This window comes from Bombus pyrosoma, linkage group LG12 (assembly GCF_014825855.1).
Source record: "Bombus pyrosoma isolate SC7728 linkage group LG12, ASM1482585v1, whole genome shotgun sequence".
Lineage (NCBI taxonomy): Eukaryota > Metazoa > Arthropoda > Insecta > Hymenoptera > Apidae > Bombus > Bombus pyrosoma.
Window position 1 is genome coordinate 4,080,447 of NC_057781.1, and position 23,729 is coordinate 4,104,175.

The 23,729-nt window shown below is 37.0% G+C and overlaps 2 protein-coding genes across 4 annotated transcripts; one reads left to right on the forward strand and one right to left on the reverse strand.

Annotated features, from left to right (window-relative positions):
- Positions 1-532: 532 nt before the first annotated feature.
- Positions 533-6,354, reverse strand: LOC122573575 (endoplasmic reticulum transmembrane helix translocase). Its single transcript, XM_043740125.1, has 18 exons — positions 5,844-6,354; positions 5,364-5,629; positions 5,057-5,285; positions 4,836-4,989; positions 4,509-4,658; positions 4,244-4,426; positions 4,039-4,176; positions 3,839-3,959; positions 3,611-3,765; positions 3,347-3,522; positions 3,035-3,274; positions 2,743-2,958; positions 2,473-2,662; positions 2,157-2,405; positions 1,738-2,074; positions 1,492-1,663; positions 1,266-1,409; positions 533-1,188 (listed from the first exon to the last, which is right to left on the reverse strand). The coding sequence occupies exons 1-18, from the start codon at positions 6,105-6,107 to the stop codon at positions 1,081-1,083; spliced, it is 3,492 nt and encodes a 1,163-aa protein (XP_043596060.1). The 5' UTR covers positions 6,108-6,354; the 3' UTR covers positions 533-1,080.
- A 1,287-nt stretch (positions 6,355-7,641) lies between these two features.
- On the forward strand, positions 7,642-17,897 carry LOC122573580 (protein spaetzle 5). Of its 3 annotated transcripts, none has more exons than XM_043740143.1 (7): positions 7,642-8,532; positions 10,688-10,842; positions 15,618-15,707; positions 16,120-16,272; positions 16,362-16,523; positions 16,672-16,894; positions 17,089-17,897. In XM_043740143.1, exons 1-7 carry the CDS (start codon positions 8,503-8,505, stop codon positions 17,137-17,139), a joined length of 864 nt encoding a protein of 287 aa, XP_043596078.1. In that variant the 5' UTR covers positions 7,642-8,502; the 3' UTR covers positions 17,140-17,897. The 3 variants fall into 3 exon arrangements, with proteins under 3 accessions (XP_043596078.1, XP_043596076.1, XP_043596077.1); XM_043740141.1 differs by having other exon boundaries at positions 7,655-8,532; positions 16,672-16,917; XM_043740142.1 differs by lacking the exon at positions 7,642-8,532 and adding an exon at positions 8,763-9,614 and having other exon boundaries at positions 16,672-16,917.
- The last annotated feature ends 5,832 nt before the right edge of the window (positions 17,898-23,729 follow it).

Here is a 23,729-nt window from a genome sequence, read left to right on the forward strand (position 1 = left end):
TCTGTTGCATTTAATTGTTGTAAGGATATTAGTATTAACCAAGCTATACACATTCATTAACCACACCCAATATTTCAGTGTGTACACATTATTTGTCAACCAAAGAGGGACACAAATATTTTTAGTAGACAAAGCCATATACAATTCCATTTATTTATATTCTATTTATCCTCCTAAATATATGATAGAAATAAAATTGGAATGTTGGAATTAAAAATCTATTCTTCCTATTAGTAGCTTCTCTAAATTTGATTCTATTATACATGAAAATAGTATAAAAGTAAAGAAAAGATATAAACCCTGAAATTTAAGTATAACTTCTGACAACATTTACTGCTGAATTAGCTTAAACATTGATGAATCATGTGCATATCTTACGATGTTAGTGAAAAGAATTATTTTAAAATAGACATGTTAATTGTACAAAATTGTAAAATTACAACATAACAGTTTTTGCTGGCATAATCCAGCATATAATCAGTCATATCATTGTATGTGTGAAACTCCACCATCAATTTGAAACTTCTACTAGTATGCAGTAATTTTTTTTATACACTATTCAGAATCAGTTTTTTATACGTTTGTGGTACAATAAAAGAATCTCATTTATAAATTTCCATAAATCAGGTTCTGAAGGTACACTTACATTGCTTTTAAACAATGATATATGTAATACTTATGACATTATGTATTATTTACTTAGCATTTATACACACTCACATTGCATGCTCTTTTTGCTATTTCACATTGTATAGCAATAATTACATTCATTAAAACATACATACCACATACTCATATACGCACATAAGTATATATACGTCAATTTTTCTTGTTCCACAAAGAATTATTTGCAAATTCTTAAACAATATGAGTGTTTTTAAGTAATGACTTCTCAATTATTATTGGTCAGATTTTTAAAAGCATTACATTCCACATATGAATTGTAATATAGTTCATGAAATATAAAGATATTAATAAACAAAGATAACATTCGTTTTTTGTGAAACAAGAAAACAACGTTGTATATTCAATTTTTCGCACTTTTGGAGTTAAAAGTTGAGTATAGAAATTGTGTACTAATCACAGCTTTTGATGTCTTCCTTCTCCAAAAAGCCATAAACAGGCTCTATCAACTATATATGCGAGGACAAAGTCTGCTATTAAAACTTGAACTAAAAGACTTCGAAACTAGAAACAGAAAATATTTAAAAAATTAATATTTATACAAATATGAAAAATATTACATTTTCCTTGCATAAACTTACATCACTTGGGAAATCCACAATTTCAAATTGTGCTGCCAAATTGGGTAAAAATCCACATGCTAATGCCAATATAACAGTAGCATTGCCTATAAGGCTGTATAGTAAAGATTTATTCTGTAACAAACTCTCCATGTATGGATGACCCTGTATCATAAAATTATGTTAAATTAAAATAAAATACATAAAGTCTTCATTAATAAATATTTTATTTATCAAAACACTTCACCCGATAATTAATTGCAAAAGTAGTAATTTGAATCGCCATGGCAATAATATAAACTGTACTGTTTAATAGATTGGGTTCAAACAATTCTTCTTCGTCAGTCAAGCTCATATTTAAAGCCGTACTTCCATTAGATGAATTACTTGGAGCTAGTATTGCTGCTAATTTTTCACTCCTGGTTAAATTGGAACAAAATTAATATTAATTCAAGCATCATTGTACACATAATCCTTTAATCATTTTACTTACTTTGGAGATAATAAAGTAGCTTCCTTAACCATATAGACAAGAGAGATAAAATGTACTGCAAATTGAAGGAGTACGGTAGCAATCGTGTATAAGTTAAAAATGTTCGGAAGAGGCCTCTGTTTAGACAATGTTTTCAATGGCTTTGATCTTGATATGAATAAAAAGCAAGTGGCCAGTAGAATACCCTGTAAGGTAGCTTGTGTATCACTGAATTTTATTCCACCTAAATAAAGAACAGATTGGCTGTATGCAAGCCCTAATGCATTAAGTGCTAAAATTTTGAACATCTGCAAGGTGGTAACCAGGGTGCATCGACCTTGCTTAATAACATGGCATACTATAATAAAACAAATATTAATATAACATTAATATATTATCATATCTTTGAACTGTTATAAATCATATACAACAGAACCTACTGCATTGAATTGATGACATTTTGCTTGTAAAAGGTGCGGCAATTGAAGCATCTCCTAACTTAACTATAACAGATTGTTCTTCGAGTTCTTTTAGTATCTTTTGTATTCTCGCCTTGGTATTAGCAGAAACTCTCGGATTGTTTCTTGGACCATTTGTTACTGCTGAATTTGAGATGGTGTGTTCGTTCTTTACATTATCTTGTTTTTCAGCAGATACTCTTTCAGGTTGGCTTGATAAAATGGCGACACCTGAATAAATTAAGTAATTAACATGTATGATTTATTTCATATATAAATTTAATAAGCTTTTACTAACCCACTTGAGCATGTTTTAAAGCACCAACATCATTAGTGCCGTCTCCGCACATCAACGTTGTGTATCCTAAATTTTGCAATGAGACAATTATAAATTCTTTTTGTTTTGGTTCACATCTTGCAAAAATTACGATGTGTGGTAACAATTTACGAAGTAGATCTCGTTCGTTATCTTTTAAATATGTTAAACCCTAAAAATTGTATCTTATAAATCTAATGTACACTGTATTTTATAGTATGAGTATGTATTTTATATTTTTTTATAACTTACTTCTCCCGTTACACAAAGAGTGTATTCTCGCCAAATTTCATTATTCCGAGAAACATTTTTCATTTCCAAAGGTAAGTTTATTTTTCTATCCACACTTTCCCATATCCACTTTCCATCAGCTGCAGTTAATATAAGCGTAATTGGTTTCTTTGTAAAATGTAATTCGCGACTAACATGACATGCTGTTAAAGGATTATCACCAGTAATCATAACAACCTGTAAAAGCGACGTAAATTTGCATAATTTATAAATGGAATAATTAGAAATAAAATTAAATTGTTGAAAGAGCTACCGAATGTGAAGCATTCACGATTTCCTTAATAACAGCTTTAGAATCAGGTTTAAGTGGACAACTTATGATTACAAATCCAGCAAAAATGAGATTCTTTTCCAAGTTTTCTCGAGTTAATTCCCTTAAATCTTGCGAAGATAGAGGTCCAGGAAGTTTTCGATATCCTAAAGCTAATACTCTTGCTCCGCGACGCGAAAGTGACAAATACGTTGATTCATAATTATCTGGTATAGATAACAACTGGAAGAAAAAATTAAAATATTTACGACACATTGTGGGTGCAAAGGAAATTACTTGTGACTTACTACGCACCATGTCTTTAATAATTTCAGGAGCACCTTTCACAGTTGTCATGTAATTGATTTCTGATGATCCTGGCATCGTGTATCCTGCTACGACTGACATTCGCTTTAACGCGGAAGAAAAGTGATGTCTTTGTACGATTTTTAAGACAGGCGATTGTCCTTTTCTTGGTATCATAGAATCAGCTTAAATATGTTGAAATTGTTACAACATCGTCAAAAAAGAAAAAATAAAGTGTAATAACAATAAGAATATCAATAAATAGAAGTATACTTTTTGTAAGATTCCATTTAATAGCTTTCAACGTAGCTTTCTCAAGGGGATCTCCAACAATTCCGTCGTCTAATTGTACAAGAGAATGGCACGTTGCGAGTACTTGAATACTCTCTATAGGTGCATCAGAAAGTTGCATAACATCTGGTTTCCCTCTAAAATAATGAACAATATCTTAATTATAAGTATTTACATTTGAAAATATTTTGAAACTTATTTGATTCTTACTCAATCCCCGCTATACCTTCGACGACTAAATTATCACTGGTTAAAGTACCAGTTTTATCAAAGCAACATATTTCAACTTTTCCAGCAAATGGAATTCTAAAAGGTTCAGTACAAAATACACCTATACAGAAATTATATATTATTGTATTAAAAAATATAGAACTGAATATCATCTTCATTCATCTTCATTTTATAAATACCTAGCTTTGATAAGGCCAATAATGAAGTATTAACGGCTAATGATAACTCAATAGGCAATTCTGGAGGAACAACTGATGTGAGAATTAATGTACATTCCAAGAACAATTTGTATCTATTTCTTGTAGGATCTTCACTCCCTGTAATTAATAAATTATTAGTAGTGTAGAAATACAGCTTTAATATTCTTTTTGATATGTTATATACCTTTAATCCAGACATATGATGCTGCAGCAATCGCAAAAACTAGCAAAAATAGGATAAAACCAAACGTTTCCAAGTTGTTAGCAGTAACGCATTTGACTCCAAATAATATTGTCCTCAAAAGTTTTCCTTGCGACGTTGAAAAACCAGTACGTAAAACATAGGCCACACAGCCATTATCAGTAGCTAAAATTTTTAATATATATGTATAAATACAAAATATATATGATATTAAAATATAGTAATTTATTATTTACTGTTTAGATACCTTTAAGGCCAGATACACTTTTACTTGGTGGAGTATGTTGTACAACTTTCGTGCCCCCAAAAAGTATGTGAAGCTTATCAGTTTCTATATCCAGCTGTCTATTTCCATCAATTTCTTCTATGGGCTCTTTCATTTGAGGAACTGATTCCCCTATTTATTCATAATTGATTAATGTAAAATATATGATACACTAACCATAAATTAATATTCTTCCTAAGGAGGAAGTCGAGGCTTCCGCAGCCTTTTTAAAAAAGAAATTCCTTATGGACACAGCTTCTACTCAAAAGACTCAAACAGTGTTAAGAGTGATTCTTCCTAATGACTTACCTGTTAACATACTCTCATCAACAACACAAGGTCCTCTTAAAAGTAACATATCACATGGCACTAGATTATCATTTTGAGATCTTGTTATGGATACAATATCACCAGGAACTAGTTGGTCAGTAAACATGGAATGCCACCGTCTGTTCCTGTAGACCTTTGATGAAAGCAATTTTATTGGAAATATTTGGAACATATTTTATTTACTTATGATGTTTACTAACCATTATAGTATATGGCTTGTTTCCCATTTTCCTAATTTCAGCCACATTTCGAAGTTGTTGTTGCACAAGTGTGCACTCAAACATAATAAGCATAACTAATGTAAAGATACTATAATACCAATATTTATCGAAACACCATAATGCTACACAAAATAATTGAAAAACAAAGAATGGAGCAATTGCTCTTTCTTTAAATAATTCTCTAAATTCTGGTACCACCATATCCAGCCTATGTGAAGGTAATGAAAAAGGTATATAAAGTGATTTATGTAATTCGCCAACAGTACATATAAAAAGATATATTTACTTATTCTTCCCATATTTTTCTTCTGCTGCTGCAACATCTTTCTCATCCAAGTATCCTCTCCATTCGCAATAATGTTTGATAGAGTGATTAATTGGAAAATGAAGGCCTTCGAAACTTTTTTCATGAGAATTCCAATAGTATTTGGTTTTTTGAAATATGAACCACGGTTCATGTTGTTCAGAATGATGTAGTTTAACAAGCTCTGAACTTCCATTGTTGGGAGTAGGCACTACTTTTGCTATTTTCGCTTTATACGGATCTTTTTCCTGAAAAGATTTTAAATGATCGTATTCGTAAAACCACAAATGCTACATTTTAATAATTTAAAATTTCCCGCCAATCAGCCATATGATTCGCACGATCAGAAGGCCGGTTCGAATGGCTGCCACGTTAACAAAACATATTGAACAACGTAACTTACACGTGCGAATTATTTAATTAGCATTTATTGTTCCTTACGGTAAACGATTGTCAACTCACCGAGCTACAATTAAGGAAAGTATGTATATGCACTGACCACTGGCAACACAAACATATGAAAATTTGTAATACACCGATAGCTGCGATACCCACTAAACCCGCATCATAATACTCGTCAATTCCATAGACAAAAATCCAACTATAAATCCACACAGCGTGTAATATCACAGAGGGCAGAACGTAGCCCGTAAATAGCAATTTTCGAGGATTATGAAGGGTAACAGTTTGTACAAGTTCGTCTACTCGCGACGAAGCAATCGCCATGGCTATGATTACGCTGTGCCGCTTATGCCGTAACAGAAGCGTGTGTGATCTGTAGTATCGAGAGGTTCTAATTCCTTTCACATCAAATTCAATGACACGAACAGAGCAAACTCACACAGCAAAACGTGTACATAGCAACTGACCCGTACAAAAGGTAGTCGGTCTGCTCGAATTATGTTTACCCCTCTCACCTTTCGCACCTTTCCACAGTTCACTATATATGTATATGCCAATTTATGATAACAAGACAAAAATGAGTTTTATGCGGATCACTTTCGTGGCATCTTGTGGCCATACTTTGAACTATTCTTCATTCTTACGATAAGATTACTTTCATACGTTACGTACTGAAGCTCTACGAATTAAGATCCATTTGTCATAATTCATTACTCTCACGAAAATCCATTAATCATTGCGTTTGGCATTTGAAACGTTAGATTGTAACTTTGATCTTTGCAGTATATAATATAAATGAGATAGTGGTCTTTGAATTTTGATGATGGTAATTGAATCTTTTAATTATTTTAAGATGTCGAGATGTTCTTAAGATATTAATTTAAGATCGTTTAAGTAATTTCAATTACAGTACCATATTTCAACCATAGGTGAATAAACTCATGGAAATATTATCAAATTAATATTAAGTTCTTGATAGTATACCTAGATGGCACTGTTACATATTCGACAAAGCGCGCGTGACAGAATATTTCATTTCAAAACTAGCGCTTCGCTTTCAAATTTCAGAAATTTAACAAAATTCGGAATATTATCTTTAACTTATAACAGACGATATTGTCAAAAAAAGACATAAAAAGACGTTTCGTATAGCATATATGGAAACGACAATAGAATCAAATTGTAAAAAATATTCTCTTTAAAGACATTGCCTTGAAGCAAATGCTTTCTTATCATAAATCAATTTTTATCCTTCTTCATTTAGTCATTCAATGTATAAGACGAAAAACACATTGTTATTAAAGCTATTCTTTAGCTTCGTCATACAAAGAAATCGTGTATAAGACTCGACTGGCACGTCGTCAATAGAGAGATAAAAGCAAAACTATCAAGAAGTCGACCTTCGTCTCTTTACGCAATTTCATTGATCCCGTTCTAGCGACACGATCTCTGTCAACGTGTAAGGTCGAACGAGGAACACTAGGGAACACGGACACCAGTGAAAGTACGGTAGTGCTTTGGTAATTGGCCGCTAGTCGGGAACGAATCTACCCAGTTAGCAAGGCAAGATCCATACCAGAACCGTCTCGCAGAATTGAAGTAAAATAATTAGTAAAATTTTTTACATCTTAAAAATGATCTTAAAATTGCAAATTAATAAAATATGAAAAACGAACAATTACTCGGTATTTTGCTTATCCTGCTATTTCCAATGTTAGAAAAAATAAAAATAAAAGAATTAAACGTCCACTCTCGAAACAATCAGAAAGAAAGATATAACGAGTGATTTCTAGTCTAGGCGAGCAGGGACATTTCCAAATGGTGGGGATACAGAGGGCGAGTTAGTAAGGCAAAACCTCGGTCAGTTAGCAAAGTGCAACTATATCCCACCCATGGTTGCTCGATCGGAACTCGTGCACGCGTGCAAGAGGAAGGGGTACGAGCGCGAGTATGGGTATCGGTACACCGAGTTACCCACGTTGCTAGGTAAGATCGCCGCGCGTAAAATCGCACAGGACAAACCCCGACGGAATCTGGACCTAACGCCACGGAATACATATATACGAGTGACAGTGGCGGTGACTAAGGTATCGACAGTCACACTCGTCCTCCACAGTTCGACCATCGTCATACAGTGGTGCTTGTATCGCAGTTATTCGCGACTTAAATAGGATATCAAATTTTCGTATACGGAACGAAGGAACATTTCAACTTGCTTCGATAAGCTTTTAATCGCGTTTCAGTGATTCATCTTCGTCCCGTAACTCAGTTGAATAAATTTCATGTTTAAGAAGTTGTTCTCTTCGGAAGATTAATCACTCGCGTGGCGAGACGTATTTTTTCGCGGCCAACGATACTTGTCAACGCTCGCACCACGCATGACTCGATGATTGCACATCGGCGTTTCCGCGATCCGTCTAACTTGCGAAGCGCATCCGTGGTTACCGGCACGTGTTTCACTGAACGGATAATCGTTTATCGTGTCGTAGTAATCCCGTTCCGCGAGGCTCGCGTAATGTCATAATTATGTGATTTGACTTCTGATCGAATATCAGCCCTCGCGAAAGGACTCGCGGTGTGGTTCAGATCGGTAAAAAGAAGAAAAAAGAGAAAAAAGAAAAAGAAAAGAAAGTGGTGATACGATTGTTCGAACGTGGTGAAGTGTTTTCGAATTGAATCTGTTACGGTGGCCAGCATCGTTATTCTAACACCTTCGAAAATGAAATTGATCTTTTCCTTATTAACGATCGTAAGTAGAAACATGATTTTATTATTTTTGTTATTAGAAAGAGTTAGATAGAGTTTCGCAAGTTTCTATGTCCGTGGTAATTCTAAATTACAGATACGGTAATTATTGATTTTAGCCGGGGTTAATCAAGTATGCCTCGTATTAACATATAATCTAAATAAAAAATACAAACAGGATACTTGAGCGATATCGTTCGCTTGTTTATTCCAGTCGGTTCAGCGGATGCAGTGATGTAGAACAATCGAGTTCTAAACACACGAGCGTGTGTGCATGTGTCTCACGGTCGAACTTTTACTGTACGTGGTTTAAAGTCAACGTGGTTAGAAACGATAAGGATAACGAGTAACTTTCTAGCCTGCCGGTGAATGAAACGGTTCCGATATAAAGAATCGCCCTAAACCTCATTTCGCTGCAATACAAAACTTATCACGTATGAGACGCGTTTGAAAAGTAATTACTAAACATGGAAAGCTTATGTATATAATTTAATACGTTTAAAAACTAAAGATAAATTTTGTGTGCTGTAAAAATGTTTAATGTAAAAATCTCGGATTTCAAAAGTCGTCGTTACGCATTTTTATCGACCGATCGAAGATGAAAGTAATTTCGAATCGAATATTTTACAAGTGAATACGCATTTTACGATCGTACACGTGACCAGTCTGTGTCAGACATCGTAGGTAGCTCGGATCCGTAGAACGAGTTAGTTTCTTACACCGTGAAAGCCACGAGTGAAATGTAAAACTCAAGCCTGACGTGTATCGTAATATCTGGCGTAAGATTCTCTACGTTTTGTAAGATTGCGTCAGTTGCCGCTGAATTCAAGCTTTTTGTAATACCGGATGCACACTTCGGTGAAAATAAAGGAACGATTAAGTATATGTGTAAATGATCATAAAACGGCTATAATTGTGTAAACGCCTTATCATAGTATCACAGTATACAGGATGATTCATTTTTGTTGATCGAAATTAAAATTACTTTCAATGTATGATTCTTGATTACGAGAATATTTCAATATCCTAACTTCATCGAAACTGCATGGATAATGTTATTTTATTACGATGATAATGTTTCAAACAGTAAGTACCATTTTCATTTATAACCTATAACTTAACTCACTTTTTTCCCCTTAGGGTTGCACATGTACGATATTCAAAAATTGTTTTTCTTTTTCTTATAAGACATTTCTGTCCCAATTGTATTATCGTGGAAACGAAAGTTGCTTCGCGGTATATGAACTTTTAGGGTGATTCGGGAATAGATAAAAAATGACACCAACCGTGCCATGCGATGAGTCAATTGAAATTGGCTGTTAAATAACGTTCTATTAGGTTGGCAGCTCATTAGATGGTAATGACAAAATCTGCAATCACTTAGTTGCCAATCCAATACTAGAATATTACATCAGGTTTAAATGCGTTCACCTATTGAAGCAAATAATTCGGATAACCTTAAAGTTTCCGGTTGCGGTTCTACAGCAATGAAAACAAGCTCGTGAATAAGAACTTGATCTTTCTTTTTTTTCTTTGCGCAAACATGATAAATTATTCGAAGTCTGCACAATTGCGAACGCTAATGAGATAGGTCGTTAATAATATTTCCTTTTTCCTTTTTTTAGTTTTAATAAAAGCTAGGAGAGCGTAGATTTAATATTCCTTATATAGCGCCGCGAGCCAATGGAACCATTTCAGAGAAGCATGATTCACCGGGGTTCCGCAATAACCGAGTAGAAGATTTCTCCTAATAATCTTTATAGAAATTTTATACAAATAACGTTCTAGTTACGTTAGTATCTCGACGATCTTGTTTCATCAGTGGAAACGTTATTCTCATTAAATGGATAATATTGCAAATATTTTAACCATTATCGTTCTTCCCGCCGTATCTAAATCAAATCTATAGCAGAATCTAAATTAAGATTTTATGTATTTTGTAACATATTCGCGAACGCATTTTCATTCGTTCATATGGAATATCGAATAAATATTTCTTTGCATTGTACGATAAAGATGCTCTTCTAATTCATGACGGGCGATGTATTTGTTGCGATGAAAGAAGGTAAGCGTTTCGTACGCTGCAGCTCGTTGCACTTAATCACTGTTTTAATTGTCTCATCAAGGCCCTTTGAACGTTATTCTCGATTTGGTTTCAGGCATCCTTGGTGAACGCTCATGGCGAGCCTTGCCTCGAGTACGGATGTCCAGGCCGACCACAATACGAACCTTTTGTACCTGCACCTCCGGGGCACACACCAAATTGCGCAAAGCCAGGACAAACGTTCTGTGAAAGTCTCGATCATTATCCTCGGTAAGAAGACGATTTTGTTTAATAAAAGAGGAAGTCTCAATTGCTAGATACGAGTTCTCTATACGCAGGAAAACGTGATTTATATCCTAAGAAGCTTTCTATGAATGTTGAATACTTATTAGACATTAACCCTGCAAAGAGTGTAGTTTGAGAAAACTAACAGATATAGTGTTATGAGTTTCATATTGAAGTATCATTATACATAAAGCTAATTATTAATATTTATTTTCTATAAAAAATTATGGACATGCATCCGATACTGAAAATGCAGAAAATCTGGAGAATAAACCGATAATTATTCTCTGAAACGTTCGTTTTCAATTCTTTCTCATTTTATTATACCGTTCGAAGGTTAAACGCCAAGGTTGAAGCCAATTATTAATATTTGTTTTCTATAAAAAAAATTATGGACACGCATCCGACACTGAAAATGCCGAAAATCTGGAGAATAAACCGATAAACATTCTCTGAAACGTTCATTTTCAATTCTTTCTCATTTTATTATATCGTTCGAAGGTTAAACGCTTATCTATTTCGCTGTTACTCTCAAACTACGATAAATTTAAGGAATGGGATAATCATTCATGCTCTTCTTTCGTTAGTTGTTGAATAATTATCAAAGACTAAGAGATCACGGCGATCATCATTTGAAAAGATTCTATCAAAGACTATGTACCTATTGAATATAAATTACATCATTTGTAGGCATGTGTGCATACATATATCTTAAAAGAGATGTTTTTAAAAAGATAATGATCAAGATGTACGGACATTCATCTTAAAACAGGGTTTTCTAAGAAATTAAAAAGAAGCACAGCTATTGAAAATTATTTCGCGTTAAAAATAATTCTTCGAGTGTATGCATCGGACAACCTCCTTTTAGATGATAAAGACATTCTTTCGCTCGTGAGCAATAGATTTCGAATGTGATGAACAAATGACATAACACAGATGCCGGATGGGTTTTTGCAACAACTCGCGAAAAAAGCTGTCGTTGTAGTGTGCTACTTATGCGTACACTATGTTCGTGATATAGCGCATGGCAGATCTATGATGTCAGGCCTATAATCGTATTTGCATGATAATGCTGCCTCTTAACAGTTGCGCGAGTATTACACATTATCATTCCAAGGTATTGGTCGTTTGTCGTTTATCCTCGGTCAATTAATCGCGCGGAACGATCGAAAAAATTGGATCATTCGTGACGCAGCAGGAGCGAGACTCGCTAAGAAGCTCGTCCGATTCCTTGAGTTTGCAACAAGTCCTTGTGAGATGTAAAGTGAAGAGTCTCGGTATGAATCGAAGTAACTGCAAAAATTAGATGACTTGATATACTTGACGTCTGTTTGATAAGAAACTCGATAAGAAACACGATAAGAAACTTGCGTGTCTTTCAAATCTTAGTTATCTAATTATATTTTTCTAGTTATTTTTTACGATCTTAGCCGTTTCCTTTGTTTTTTCCCCTCCTCTTTTTTTGAGAATAAGTCTGAGGATAGAAATAATTGGAAAAATAACGTGGACAACGGCGAATAAAATAATGAAGGACGCTGTGATACGCGAAACGGATTTCTAGGACAGCTAGTTTTTTCCGCAAATGTACATGAAATTGTTAGACTTTGAAATCACGTAAGGCAGTATCGGGTTATCGAGTGTCGAAAGAAAGAATTTCGAGGATGGATTGAGCTGTTTCCTCGAATTTCCAAAAGTCTCGCGTCTGCGGAATTTGTAAAAATATGGTTCACCGTCTCGTTATTAATATTCCCGGCGTGTCGGCCGTTACCGTTCCTGCATACGAATCAGCTGATCGTGCGTGGCGAGACGAATTTCAGGAAGGGAAAGTTCCAGGATAGTGAACTTGCTTAAAATTACCCCGACGATATCCTGGAGATCGTCGCGTTCTTGCGTCATCTGTCTTCTATTCCGCTGGTGTTCCATCGTAAACAGTTTAGTCGTTACAGGAAGTGTGACGAAGAAGAGCTTCGCCAAAGAAGTATAGAAGACTTACTACAATAATCGATAGGATTATTTTATATCTTGTATCTTCATTAAATGTGTCAACTACCGGTATCCTTCTATTTTCCATTGTTTATATCATCTTTCTTTCAATTATTTCTGCTTTTAAATTCCTCGTTGGTAGATAAAAACGTCGTTGTTGGTAAACGAGGAAGAACGAGATTGCAAAAGCTAACTAGAAAAGTAACTAAACAGGTAGAACAACAGAAAGCAGCATCGTATTATATACAATTCATTCGTTCATATCATTTTCACGATCTTTCCTCTTTTTTGCGCGGGAGCCAGATCGATTCGAAAGCGACAAACGATTACGTAAAAACCGACGTCTTTTCGATACGTTTTATTTCCCGATCAGCGTAGCGTGACCGTGGCCTTGACGCGGTCATGCCCTGCTAGATAATTATCGGAACCGTTACGGATCGAATTGATACTAGGAGCGATTCGAAGTTCCACCTATGCGTTGTGAGGTTGTCCGTGGAACGTAACAGATTTATCGACGAGAACGATCGTTGCTAGTCATCGCTATGGATTTCCATACAGTGCTGTGGATACTATGTTCGTCACGATGCTTCCATTTCCGTGCCCCTGCTTCTGTTCGTACTTTCAGAAATTAATTTATCGTACACTGAGAACACCGATCGACAATGAACGATTAGAGAATTTATTTTCTCTACGGAGATAGAAATGTTAAATAACTGTGATAGAATAACGAAAATGCGCGTTGATCGCATTGACAAGTGTTAACCAGCTCGAACAAATCGAAGATGCTTGTTACGACGTGAAAGGAATTCTATATGCTTCAGACTTGTTTCAGCACACATGCAAAATACGTATTCAACGAACAGCGGTTACTTTGAATACTTTCTATTGAAACTACATTGTGTAATTTACAGAATTTCTATAGATATTAGGTAATTGTTAAATTAGAAAGTCGCGTGTTTCTTAAACGACTTCAATGTACGTGTTACATGAATATCAGAAAGGTTTTTCGTCCCTTGTAATTGATATCGTAATTGCTATACAATTTTTCGTTTTCGTCGTTTCATTCATCATGTTTGATCGATACCGCTTCTAGATAACGCGATCGTGTCAATACAAGTACTATACACTGTCTCATAAATCTGGATAAATGAACGCGATCAATTACAGCAAATTGGTATTTACGTTCGCTCACTAGAGATTACGGAAGATTTAAGGAAACGATGATTGCTGGTGTTTATCGTTGATGAACGAGTTCTCGACGGCGCGGCGCGACGGCGGCGTGCCGCTGCAATTGTGTGCAGACGCGTGGTAATGCGGCCTGCATAACAGGAAATGTTAATACCTCGCATTGTCCGCTACTTCCCGCCAATTCTCGCGGATTTTCATCCAATTCAATTTTTCCCCGCAAGACGTTCATCGATTCAAGAACTTCCCTCCTACCTGCTGCAATGACACGCCTTTTATAAAAAGAAAAAAAGTTCTGGTATACATACGCATCTTAAAATTTTTTAAACAATTTTTATAACATTATGAAAGACGGACGACTTTGTTGCTCGATGCAATATGATCGAGGAGAATACAGTATCGAATAACGGAAAGCTAAAAATATAATATATATATAGAAGATATAAAAAAAAACGTAATGCAAAAGACAAAAATAAAAAGCTATGAATATAAAAAAACAAAAAATCGTAACATTTCTTTTACCATCTCCCCTGTCAAACGACAACTCGAAGAAGACGGATGGACGACATGGAAGAAACGTTCGAAACTACGTTGGTCAAATATAACGATGGTATCGAGATTGTAAGTTAAAACGTTGTGTTGGGATTCGAGGTCAATCCCTGTCTCTCCCGATTTCCGTCGTCCATTGACGAATCACACACGTTCGAAAGTTGGTCGGGCTCATGGAAGCACCACGACACTGATCGAGATGCAGCCCGCGAGAAAACAGCTTTTAGGCGTGGACCATGAATTAAACATCGGGACATATCTTCTAGCCGGTGTCTTTCACCGGTAGAGAAAGTTCCAAGATCGCGGGCCTTCGACCACGCACGAAATTCATGCGCGTGTTTGCATGGACACTTCGCGCGGTATTATGGGTCGCTGGACTTTTTCAATTCGCTTATATTTTACTTATCTCGTGACATGATAATGACTTAAGTACATATCGAGATCTTCCCTTTTCTCCCGTTTCTTCTCTGCAATTGAATACTTACAAATTTACCGACGAAGAGTAACTTATTTTAAGAACCGTGAAGGATCGAATTGTGTATATCGTTTCCTTTCGTTCTTCTCTTTTCTTTTTCTTTTTTTTTTTTTTTTGTCTTTTATAGACTTTTGAAAGTTTCGAGAGACGTTAATGTATGTAATCTTTTTCTGAGGTTTCTCTTTGAAAAATAGAAATTAAAATTTTACACCTTTTTTTTTTTTTTTTTTTAAAGAAGAATGAGAATGCTATGGTAGAGGAAGATATGAAGGAATATAATTATCCAATTTTCTAATTTCGCTCGAAAACAGTTGCGAGATATAGGAGGAACGACCACAGGTCATGGAACCCGGCTTCCGCGAATTCATGAATAATCCATGAGATAGATAACCAATTTTTTTATTCATTTCTGAAACGATTCTATTAAAAGTTAGGTCAAGAAATCATACGCGGCGCTTAGTACCGCGACACGGGTCAAAGATCATTTCGAAGATGCAATTGCAAACCTACGTTTTTGCATTCTCTCCTTTTTTATTAATACTTTGTCTTTCTTTGATTTCTATTGCAGACAGTTAATTAAATTTCTTGTGGACAAATGCAGCTTCGACTTCAGTTCTGTATTGAAGGACGAGTCCAAAGAGGACTTCAGTGATTACAGGTATATACCTTTGTATTCCTTATATCCACTTATAGATCACAAATTACCCGAACTTTTTGTAATAACGTACATTGCGTTATCCTTAAAAAAAAGAATGCAGGTTATCCTAGGTTTTTCATGTCAAGAAAAAGATACTATAATAACGTAAATCGTCGATAAAAAAATTTATAACGCAATTTTATAATGTATCCATTGAGACGAAAGAAAATCAATAAGAAAATCGTAATGAGGTAAGTTAAGGTTAAAACGTAAATTAAAATGTAATAATTATAATGCTAATAATAATATATATACATAATATAATAACTAATTATAATACGATATATAATAATAAAATTAAACTAAATATCACCATCGTTCCTAAACTATATTAAACGAGGAATGGATCAAGGACAGAGTGCTTCTGTTCAAGGTCGGTACCGGATTACTCCGAGGGATATGATTATCAGGCGCACGGGGAGGGTCAGTTTCACTCGTTACCATTCTTGCCGCCGCCTCAGTATCCCGTTCGAGGGCAGCCGCCGCTCATTTACGGGACCCCGACAAACGACACTCAGCAGAATGGGTAATTTCGATGCTAATTTTGCGCCTACCAAATTGTCAACTAAATTGTCCGTTTTACGTTGGACGAGTAACTCGTGCTCTTGTTTATAGCTACAGGTACACGACACCGGCCCAAGGGAATCCGTTTTTACGCGAGGAACCGGCGCCCGCCAAGTTCCATCCTACAGAGCAAAGAGTAACGCCGGATCGTTCTTTTTACGCTCAGTCACAGACTTTGAACTTTGGACAGGGTCAAGCGTGGTGGTCAAACAGGTGATCATGCTTAATTTTGAATTTTTCGATTGTAATGATATTGATCAAATTGTAGTGCTGTAAATTTTGATATAAATTTATACCGGTATAATTTTTGTAAATTTTGTTATAATTGTATATATATATATATTTATTTATATTTATTCAGATACGCTAGAAGCAGTAAAATTGCACCACGTACGTCCTACGAAAATCCGTTATTGAAATACAGCAAATTGAGTAAGACGCGTAACAAGAGGCAGTCCAATCTCGATGCAATTCCACTTTGCCCAACGGAGACACAATATATCACTCCGAGAGCGGCTCTGAACAACCAAGGAAACTGGATGTACGTGGTGAATCTTCAAGAGAACGACCGGAAATATTCGCAGGTAGTGAAGAGTGAGAAATGCACGTGAGTAGATTTATTTATAATTCTGTTAGCTACGTCAATTTGAATCCGAAAATTTAAATGCCTGTTGAGATATGAAAATTTAAATTGGAATTGAAAAGCAGACAATAGTATATTTCGTTGCGATTCGATAAAATTCTAAGATAATTCAAATTATATTTTGATTTTCTTTAGAATGGATGTTTGCAACGGTATCTGTTCCGTTCCTGCGGGATACACCAGTAGATGTCAGCAACAGTATGTCCAAAAGCGATTGGTGGCATTGGAAGGAAGTGGAAACCAGTTGTACACCGACGTTTTCTGGTTCCCCCATGGTTGCACCTGTGAAATTATAGCAAACTATTGAAAACACGATTGAATCTCGAAGTCTGAAGAAATTTCACTTGTGGACAAACTCAAATTGTATATCCTTGTCAGCAAAAAACGCAGTATTACGAAAGTCTTCGTGATGAATTTTTGGGACAAATTATTTTGTCATACTTTGGTATTGAAAAGCAAAAGAATATTGGACCGCTATGATAGCCAATGAATGAAAAAATGAAGAAAGAACTTCTCGAAGTGCGTGATTTATGGATTCGTACGTGTATAAATAATTGAATAATCAAGGATTTCGAAGGAGAATTCTTAAAGGAGATCGAAGGAGCTTCAGTTTACATAAAAAGGAAAATGAACTTAAAATATTAATTCTACGTATTAATCAGTTACACGACCTTTATATTTTCTACATTTTTAATTTTATTTCAGTCGTTTCGCTTCAAATAATGTTAATACGAGTAATTTAGTAGCACTTAAGTAGTTCGGATATTTATAGATCTTCACGAGATATCTTTTGCGAATTTTTCTGTAGTTGGTAATATAGATGAACACGTGTATACATAAATTAATCGATGCTCATCGCGATTTTATAATAAGGGGGAATAAATCTTACGAATTAATTAAAACATATAAAAACGGTGGGAGAATAAAAAAACGTTTCTACGTTATAATGAAACGGGATAATGCTTTGATTCGTCGACAGGTGTCGCTACTTGTCTCGAAATTCAAATTGTCACTCAAAGCGCCTGAAGTACAAACTTCACGAAGTCGTACACCTGTTACGCGCTATTAATTCACCTTTACTTTGTATCGCCATCATCGATAATTAATGCAGTCTCTGCTATATCTCGTACGGCAAAATGACTTGACTTATTCATCAGTTCGTGGGCCATCGATCGTCGCTTGAAACAAACTCCTGGAAACTGGTCTTAAAGTGCAGCACGCGTTGCTACTTCAAGGCCAACATTCTCGACATTTACACATAATACGACATCCTGGCAGATATTTAGAAAAAAATCGGTAAGAGAAAAAAGAATATTTCTATCGTTAAATTTCCCAAGATCCTTTTTTATGAAAATAATCAGGTTCGTGGTCGATCGAGGAACGACAAGTCTCGCTTCTGCTTCGATAGAGACGAAGCGAAATCCGATCCAAACTTCCAATTTACACGCGATAAACGTCGTTGGACTAGCGAATATCGCGCGGAAAGCGATTCACGGCCGATCGTAACAGTTTATCAAGGACAGAGGGCGATATAGGTTAAGCCGCGTGAATCGTTGTGAAACGCGGATGCGACCTCGCAGCCATGAAATAAAAGTATCTCGACTCGCGTCGACCGCGATAAAAAGGACTAAAAGGAGAAAGACAGGGGCGGCGGGAGATGTCGGGGGTGGAAATGGCGCTTGAGTGGCAGGGGGCGGGGGAATAACTGCCAGGAGGTCAGACACGCGCAGGATGCGCGGAATTTTCTCGCTGCGAGGCCACGCACACCCTTCGTTCTACGCGGCTTTTTTACGATCGTTCGACTTTTCAACCCTCCGCGGTGCTACGCTTCCGTTCCTTCGATTTCCGCAACGTGGTCCTACCAAGGCCAGGAAATTTCTCTTAATTCCAAAATTACGAGTTTTATTTCATGCAAAAGAAAATTTCGATCGCGAAGAAGAACAGAAACGAAGGTTTGACGAAGAGTTTTAGAAAATCACTCGAGAATTATTGATTAATAAAAATAAGAATTGTTTCATTCGCGAAATGTAAGATCGAGTATCAATGAGTGACACACGCGATTGATGTATTTTTCAAGAGCCTCGCACTTACCGTCCGTTTCGCCGAATCATAATAGCGATTGTGGAAAAATCGAAGAGTCATAGTCGAAATTAAGAAATACTTCAACCCAGTGCGAGGCAAAATGAAAAATTCTTTCGTTCGATTTATACAAAAGATATTCATCTATGTTACGCGAATAGCATCTAAAATTCGGCTCGTCGATTCAAACAATTTTTAAACAAAGCAATAAACAATATTCATCGCAACACTTCGTATTCAAAAAGAAAATAGTAGAAAGAAGCAGGGGAACTAAATATGCGATCTTCCGCGATAGATTAAAAATTCTTCGAAACGATTACTAGAGGCATGAAAGCTCGTACATCCTTTAACACGGCGGCGCGGAGTATCGCGCTAGAGCTAGGCTACGCCCATGGATGGCGCGTATTCTTCCGCAAGAATCTCGGCTTCCGGCTGGTCGCGAAGGCAGCAGGAAAAATTGAAAGCTTCTCCCTCTCTCCTTCCCTTTCTTCCTCGGTGGCAGTGTCCTCGGGGTGCGGCGGTACGCGTACGCGTATACGCATATACAACCGCGTAAGTGCGTGCTATAGATTTCGTTCCACTCTCTGCGAAACCGTGTACTTGTGCGTGCTGCTCCTGTATGCCGTATTCACTCTCGAGGCCTGCTGGTCCCCTTTCATCCCCTCGGCCACCCTCGCCTGGCCAACCTGCGCCGGAGAGAGAGAAAGCAGAAAAAAAGGGGTGAATTTCTAGGCACGTAACCGCTCGTGCAACGCACCTAACATCCACTATCCGCGTGCACTTGTGCTCTACGCGCTTCCTACCCTCGGTGCCTGCAACTAGCGATGGCCTCAAGACGCTTCGGATCCCTCGCGATGTGCCAGCCGAGTTTCTCGATGCCGGAGAAACATTCTCGTCGAGTTGCTCGTTTACTGATTTTCAGAGATTCAACTTATTTTGGAAATGTATCGTTTTAAGAATTTTTATTGAAGTCTTTGGAAACGTCGTAGAAAACATTTACTGATGTTCGAAACCGAGCGCTTTCATGTAACGAGATAGTAACGAAAACTCCGTTTAATTTCTGTCAATCTTTTCGTCTAAATTTCTGAAAAGATTTCAAAGAGGCTTTATATGTCGTTGAAACAACTTCATCCTTTACCTTCCAGCTGAAAATATTTGCTTTATTTTACTTTCCGAAAATATTGTAAAAAATCTCTACGTCCTCCTCAAAACCTTCATACCTTCGGTTAGTCGAATGTCTCGAAAATTTCAACTGCTTAATTTTCATCCGAAAATTCCCGCTAATTAAACGAAAGCTATTTGTGCAAAATCTCATACGTTTCCTAATAACATCTACATCCATTATCTATCCTCACTGTGTCCTTTCAATTACCGCAAACCCTAAAGTTTCCAAAATTCTTCCAAATCTAAGAGTAAAACTGAGAAGGAAGGGAACGAGCGCGGCTAGCCATCGGGTTGCACTATCGTCGTCGAGGCAGCCCTCACCGAGCCACCCCCGTCCGCCCCCTTGGTAATCCAGAAGCGCGTACAGAGGGAGGTACACGCACACGAGGTGGATGGCAACGCGGGCACCGAGGCTACTTGAAGGGATTCCATTTATATGCGCGCACGCACCCCGCGTGGAAGGGCGCGCGCTTCCGCGCACGCAGCTCCGAAGGGCGAACAGAGCGGCCGACCGGGAACGGAGCAGGACAGACCAGTGGGGGTTGAAATCGCCTGCTGGAGGAAAGTATATATTACATTCACCCTCTCTTTCTCTCCCTTTCCTTCTTCCTTTGTTCACGGTGGTAATAGGCCAACTGTATATCGGCGCACGCAATTATCCTGCGCGCTGCTGCGCGACTTTCCGCCCCAGAGAAACCCGTTTTTCCTAATTTTTCGCATTAATTTCGTTCAGTTTGATTTTAGTCAAGGTCGTCTGAAGAACTTTCGGAGAAGTGAGATTTTTTGTTCAACTAAATTTTCTTCAGAATCGTTGGAAGAACTTAAAACGATTGTTCCTACCATTGGAGAGCGAAGTTTGGATTTGGTGGAGAATGAAATTAGTTGTATTTAAGAATGACTTTTGTTGGATGCCGCAAAATAGTTAACCTTTGGGAAGGAAGGTTTGTTGTCTTTTGAGGGTAGAATGGGTAAGATAGGGAGGAAAGGTGAGAAATGACGTTGGACACCTGTTTTGACGGTCCTTTTGGGCTTATGGTTAGAGGGTAGGTAGCTTCAGGTTCTTTCCCTGCGGGGGCCATTGGTATAGGGCTTTTGTGTTTCCGTTTGTTTATCGTTCTTCGAGAATTAAGCGGCAAACATTAATTGATACAAACGAAAACATTATCTGTAATCCGATTGTCTCTCAGATAATATTAATTATATACATATAAATAAATATTTTTTTTGTCTAATATTTTGCAATTATAAACTATGGTCTGCGCTTGAAATATTTTATTTTTACACCGAAATAGGAATTATTTTCCATTTTTTATTTTTTTTCCTTCCCCAAAATGAATTCATAATTCAATTTACCTATTTTAATTTCACCTGAAAGATTCTGTTCACGTGCACGCTGTTTACAACGAATTACAAAATGTTCAATTGTTCTGCGCTTTTACTTCCATCGTTAATCCTCAATTACTCTGTTCTACTTTTTTCCTCTTTGTCGTTTGCTCGTTGCCACGCAATCTGAGAAAAAGGAGGGCGAGGAAGACAGTCTCACAGCGCGGCTCGATTTTTATCCTTCCTCCTTTCCTTTTCCTCCGGGCTCGATTATACCGCAACGTCGCGATGAAAGTAAGACGTACAGTTATTTCCAGCAACGAAGGAATAAACTGCGCGGCATCAAACTCTATGCGATTCCGGAAATTCTATCCGACGATTTTTATAGCCAAACATCCGGCGAACTCGTTACACTCAACTTTTGTCGAACGCTTTTCACCGATTCGAAAACAACAAATCCTCGTCGTGAAAATAAATTTCCTGTGATCCAGAAAATTTATTACTTCAAGGAAAGACAAAATGTTAAGAAATTACAAACTGTGTCTCGATTTACATCCCGATATTACGAAACTTATTAGCAAGTGGAAGGAATACGAGCACAATTTGATTTAGACGTAAGAGATTCGTTTCTCTAATCGGAAACATTAAATTTTATCTTGCAAAGTATTTTTCATATTATCGTCTGTTTTTAATTACAATATCAACAGAGAATTGAAATCATCTTTTTATACGATACTTCTGCCTCTTAAACCAAGTTTCAACCAAGATACCACGAGGGAATTTACAGTTAATCAAACCTGTAAGAACTCTGGCTCACCCTCGCATCCGCCTACGCTCGCTTTAAACCTTCTCGATCGAAGCGCCAACCAAGCGCTCTTCCGACGCGTCCAGGATCCGTCAAGTTCTCGATTCTTTCCCTCTAATAACAATTTTCGATAAGAAACGAGAAAACGTTCCACCAACGCATCCGATATCCACCAAGTTCTCCACCTTTTCCTCGAATAACAACCTTCAATGCTATTACCTTAGATATTTCACAAGATCTTAAGAAGATCGATACGGACAAGAAAAGAAACGACAAGAATATCGATCGATAGTTTTCTCAACGTATTCGATATTCACAGAGTTCTCCATTTTTTCTCCAATTGAAAATTCCCAATACTATTATTTATCGCAAAGTCCAAAAAATAAATGACCAGATAGAAGGAGGATGAAAATACTTGTTGGGTTTCCGTGGTTGAACGTTGAACACGAGTCGACGATTCGTCCCTTTCTGATTCGTGGCATTCTTTCGTTCGCTCTTATCACCTATCCCCGTTGATCGGCTGGAGCGGAACGAAGCGGACGGCACGGCCCCGGTCCAGCAACGTTCAGCGTCGGGATAAAGTCACGAGCAGTAATTATGAACGATAGCTGGGGAGAGAGAGGATATAATTGTGATTGATGGAGAGACGAGGGGGAAGGGGCAGGGTGGGGCAGAGGGGGTGACTTCCTTTTAATCTCGAACCTCTAACCCTTTCGTTCGCCCATTGCCGCTTCTGCCAGCGCGTCGACGCGCGGCCTTTATTACCTTCAACCGGATTTTTCCGGAAACGGAATTCGTACTCACCTCCCCTTTACCTCCTACTCGAGGGGCAGATCGATTTCAATCGATTTCGAACGATTTTCATTGTGAAGTTCTGTAATTACTAACGACGAACAATTTTTTATTATAATTATATCGTAGGTTATTTCATACTTGTATGGATTCAGTCAATGAAATAGAATAGTTTATAATAAGGAAGTTTAGAGGAGGAAATAACATTTTCAAAGTAGTTTACGGCCTCATAAACTAAGATCTATGAAACTTCTAAGTATACCACGAGGATGACTAATCCATCAAATTGTCACTCTCGTTTATTACGATCACTAACGATCGTGACACCGGTCGTAATTTATGCTTATATTTCCAAGAATTCTCCTACGAGTACGAATGGAAACACAAATGTTTGTACGAATCATCTAATCCCGTTGTAAATCCAGATACGTTATACTACTCGAGTCATCAATGAAACATAAGATAAACGTAGATGCTGTATTTTATACGTAAAGTATTCACAAGCGCTTAATACCCATCCTGCTCGTTTGTCTCATCTTGACAAAGAAACGCGCGTTGCATAAAAATTTCACAGAAGCGCACTAGCAATGTGTCTCGTTTGCGTCTAGATCTC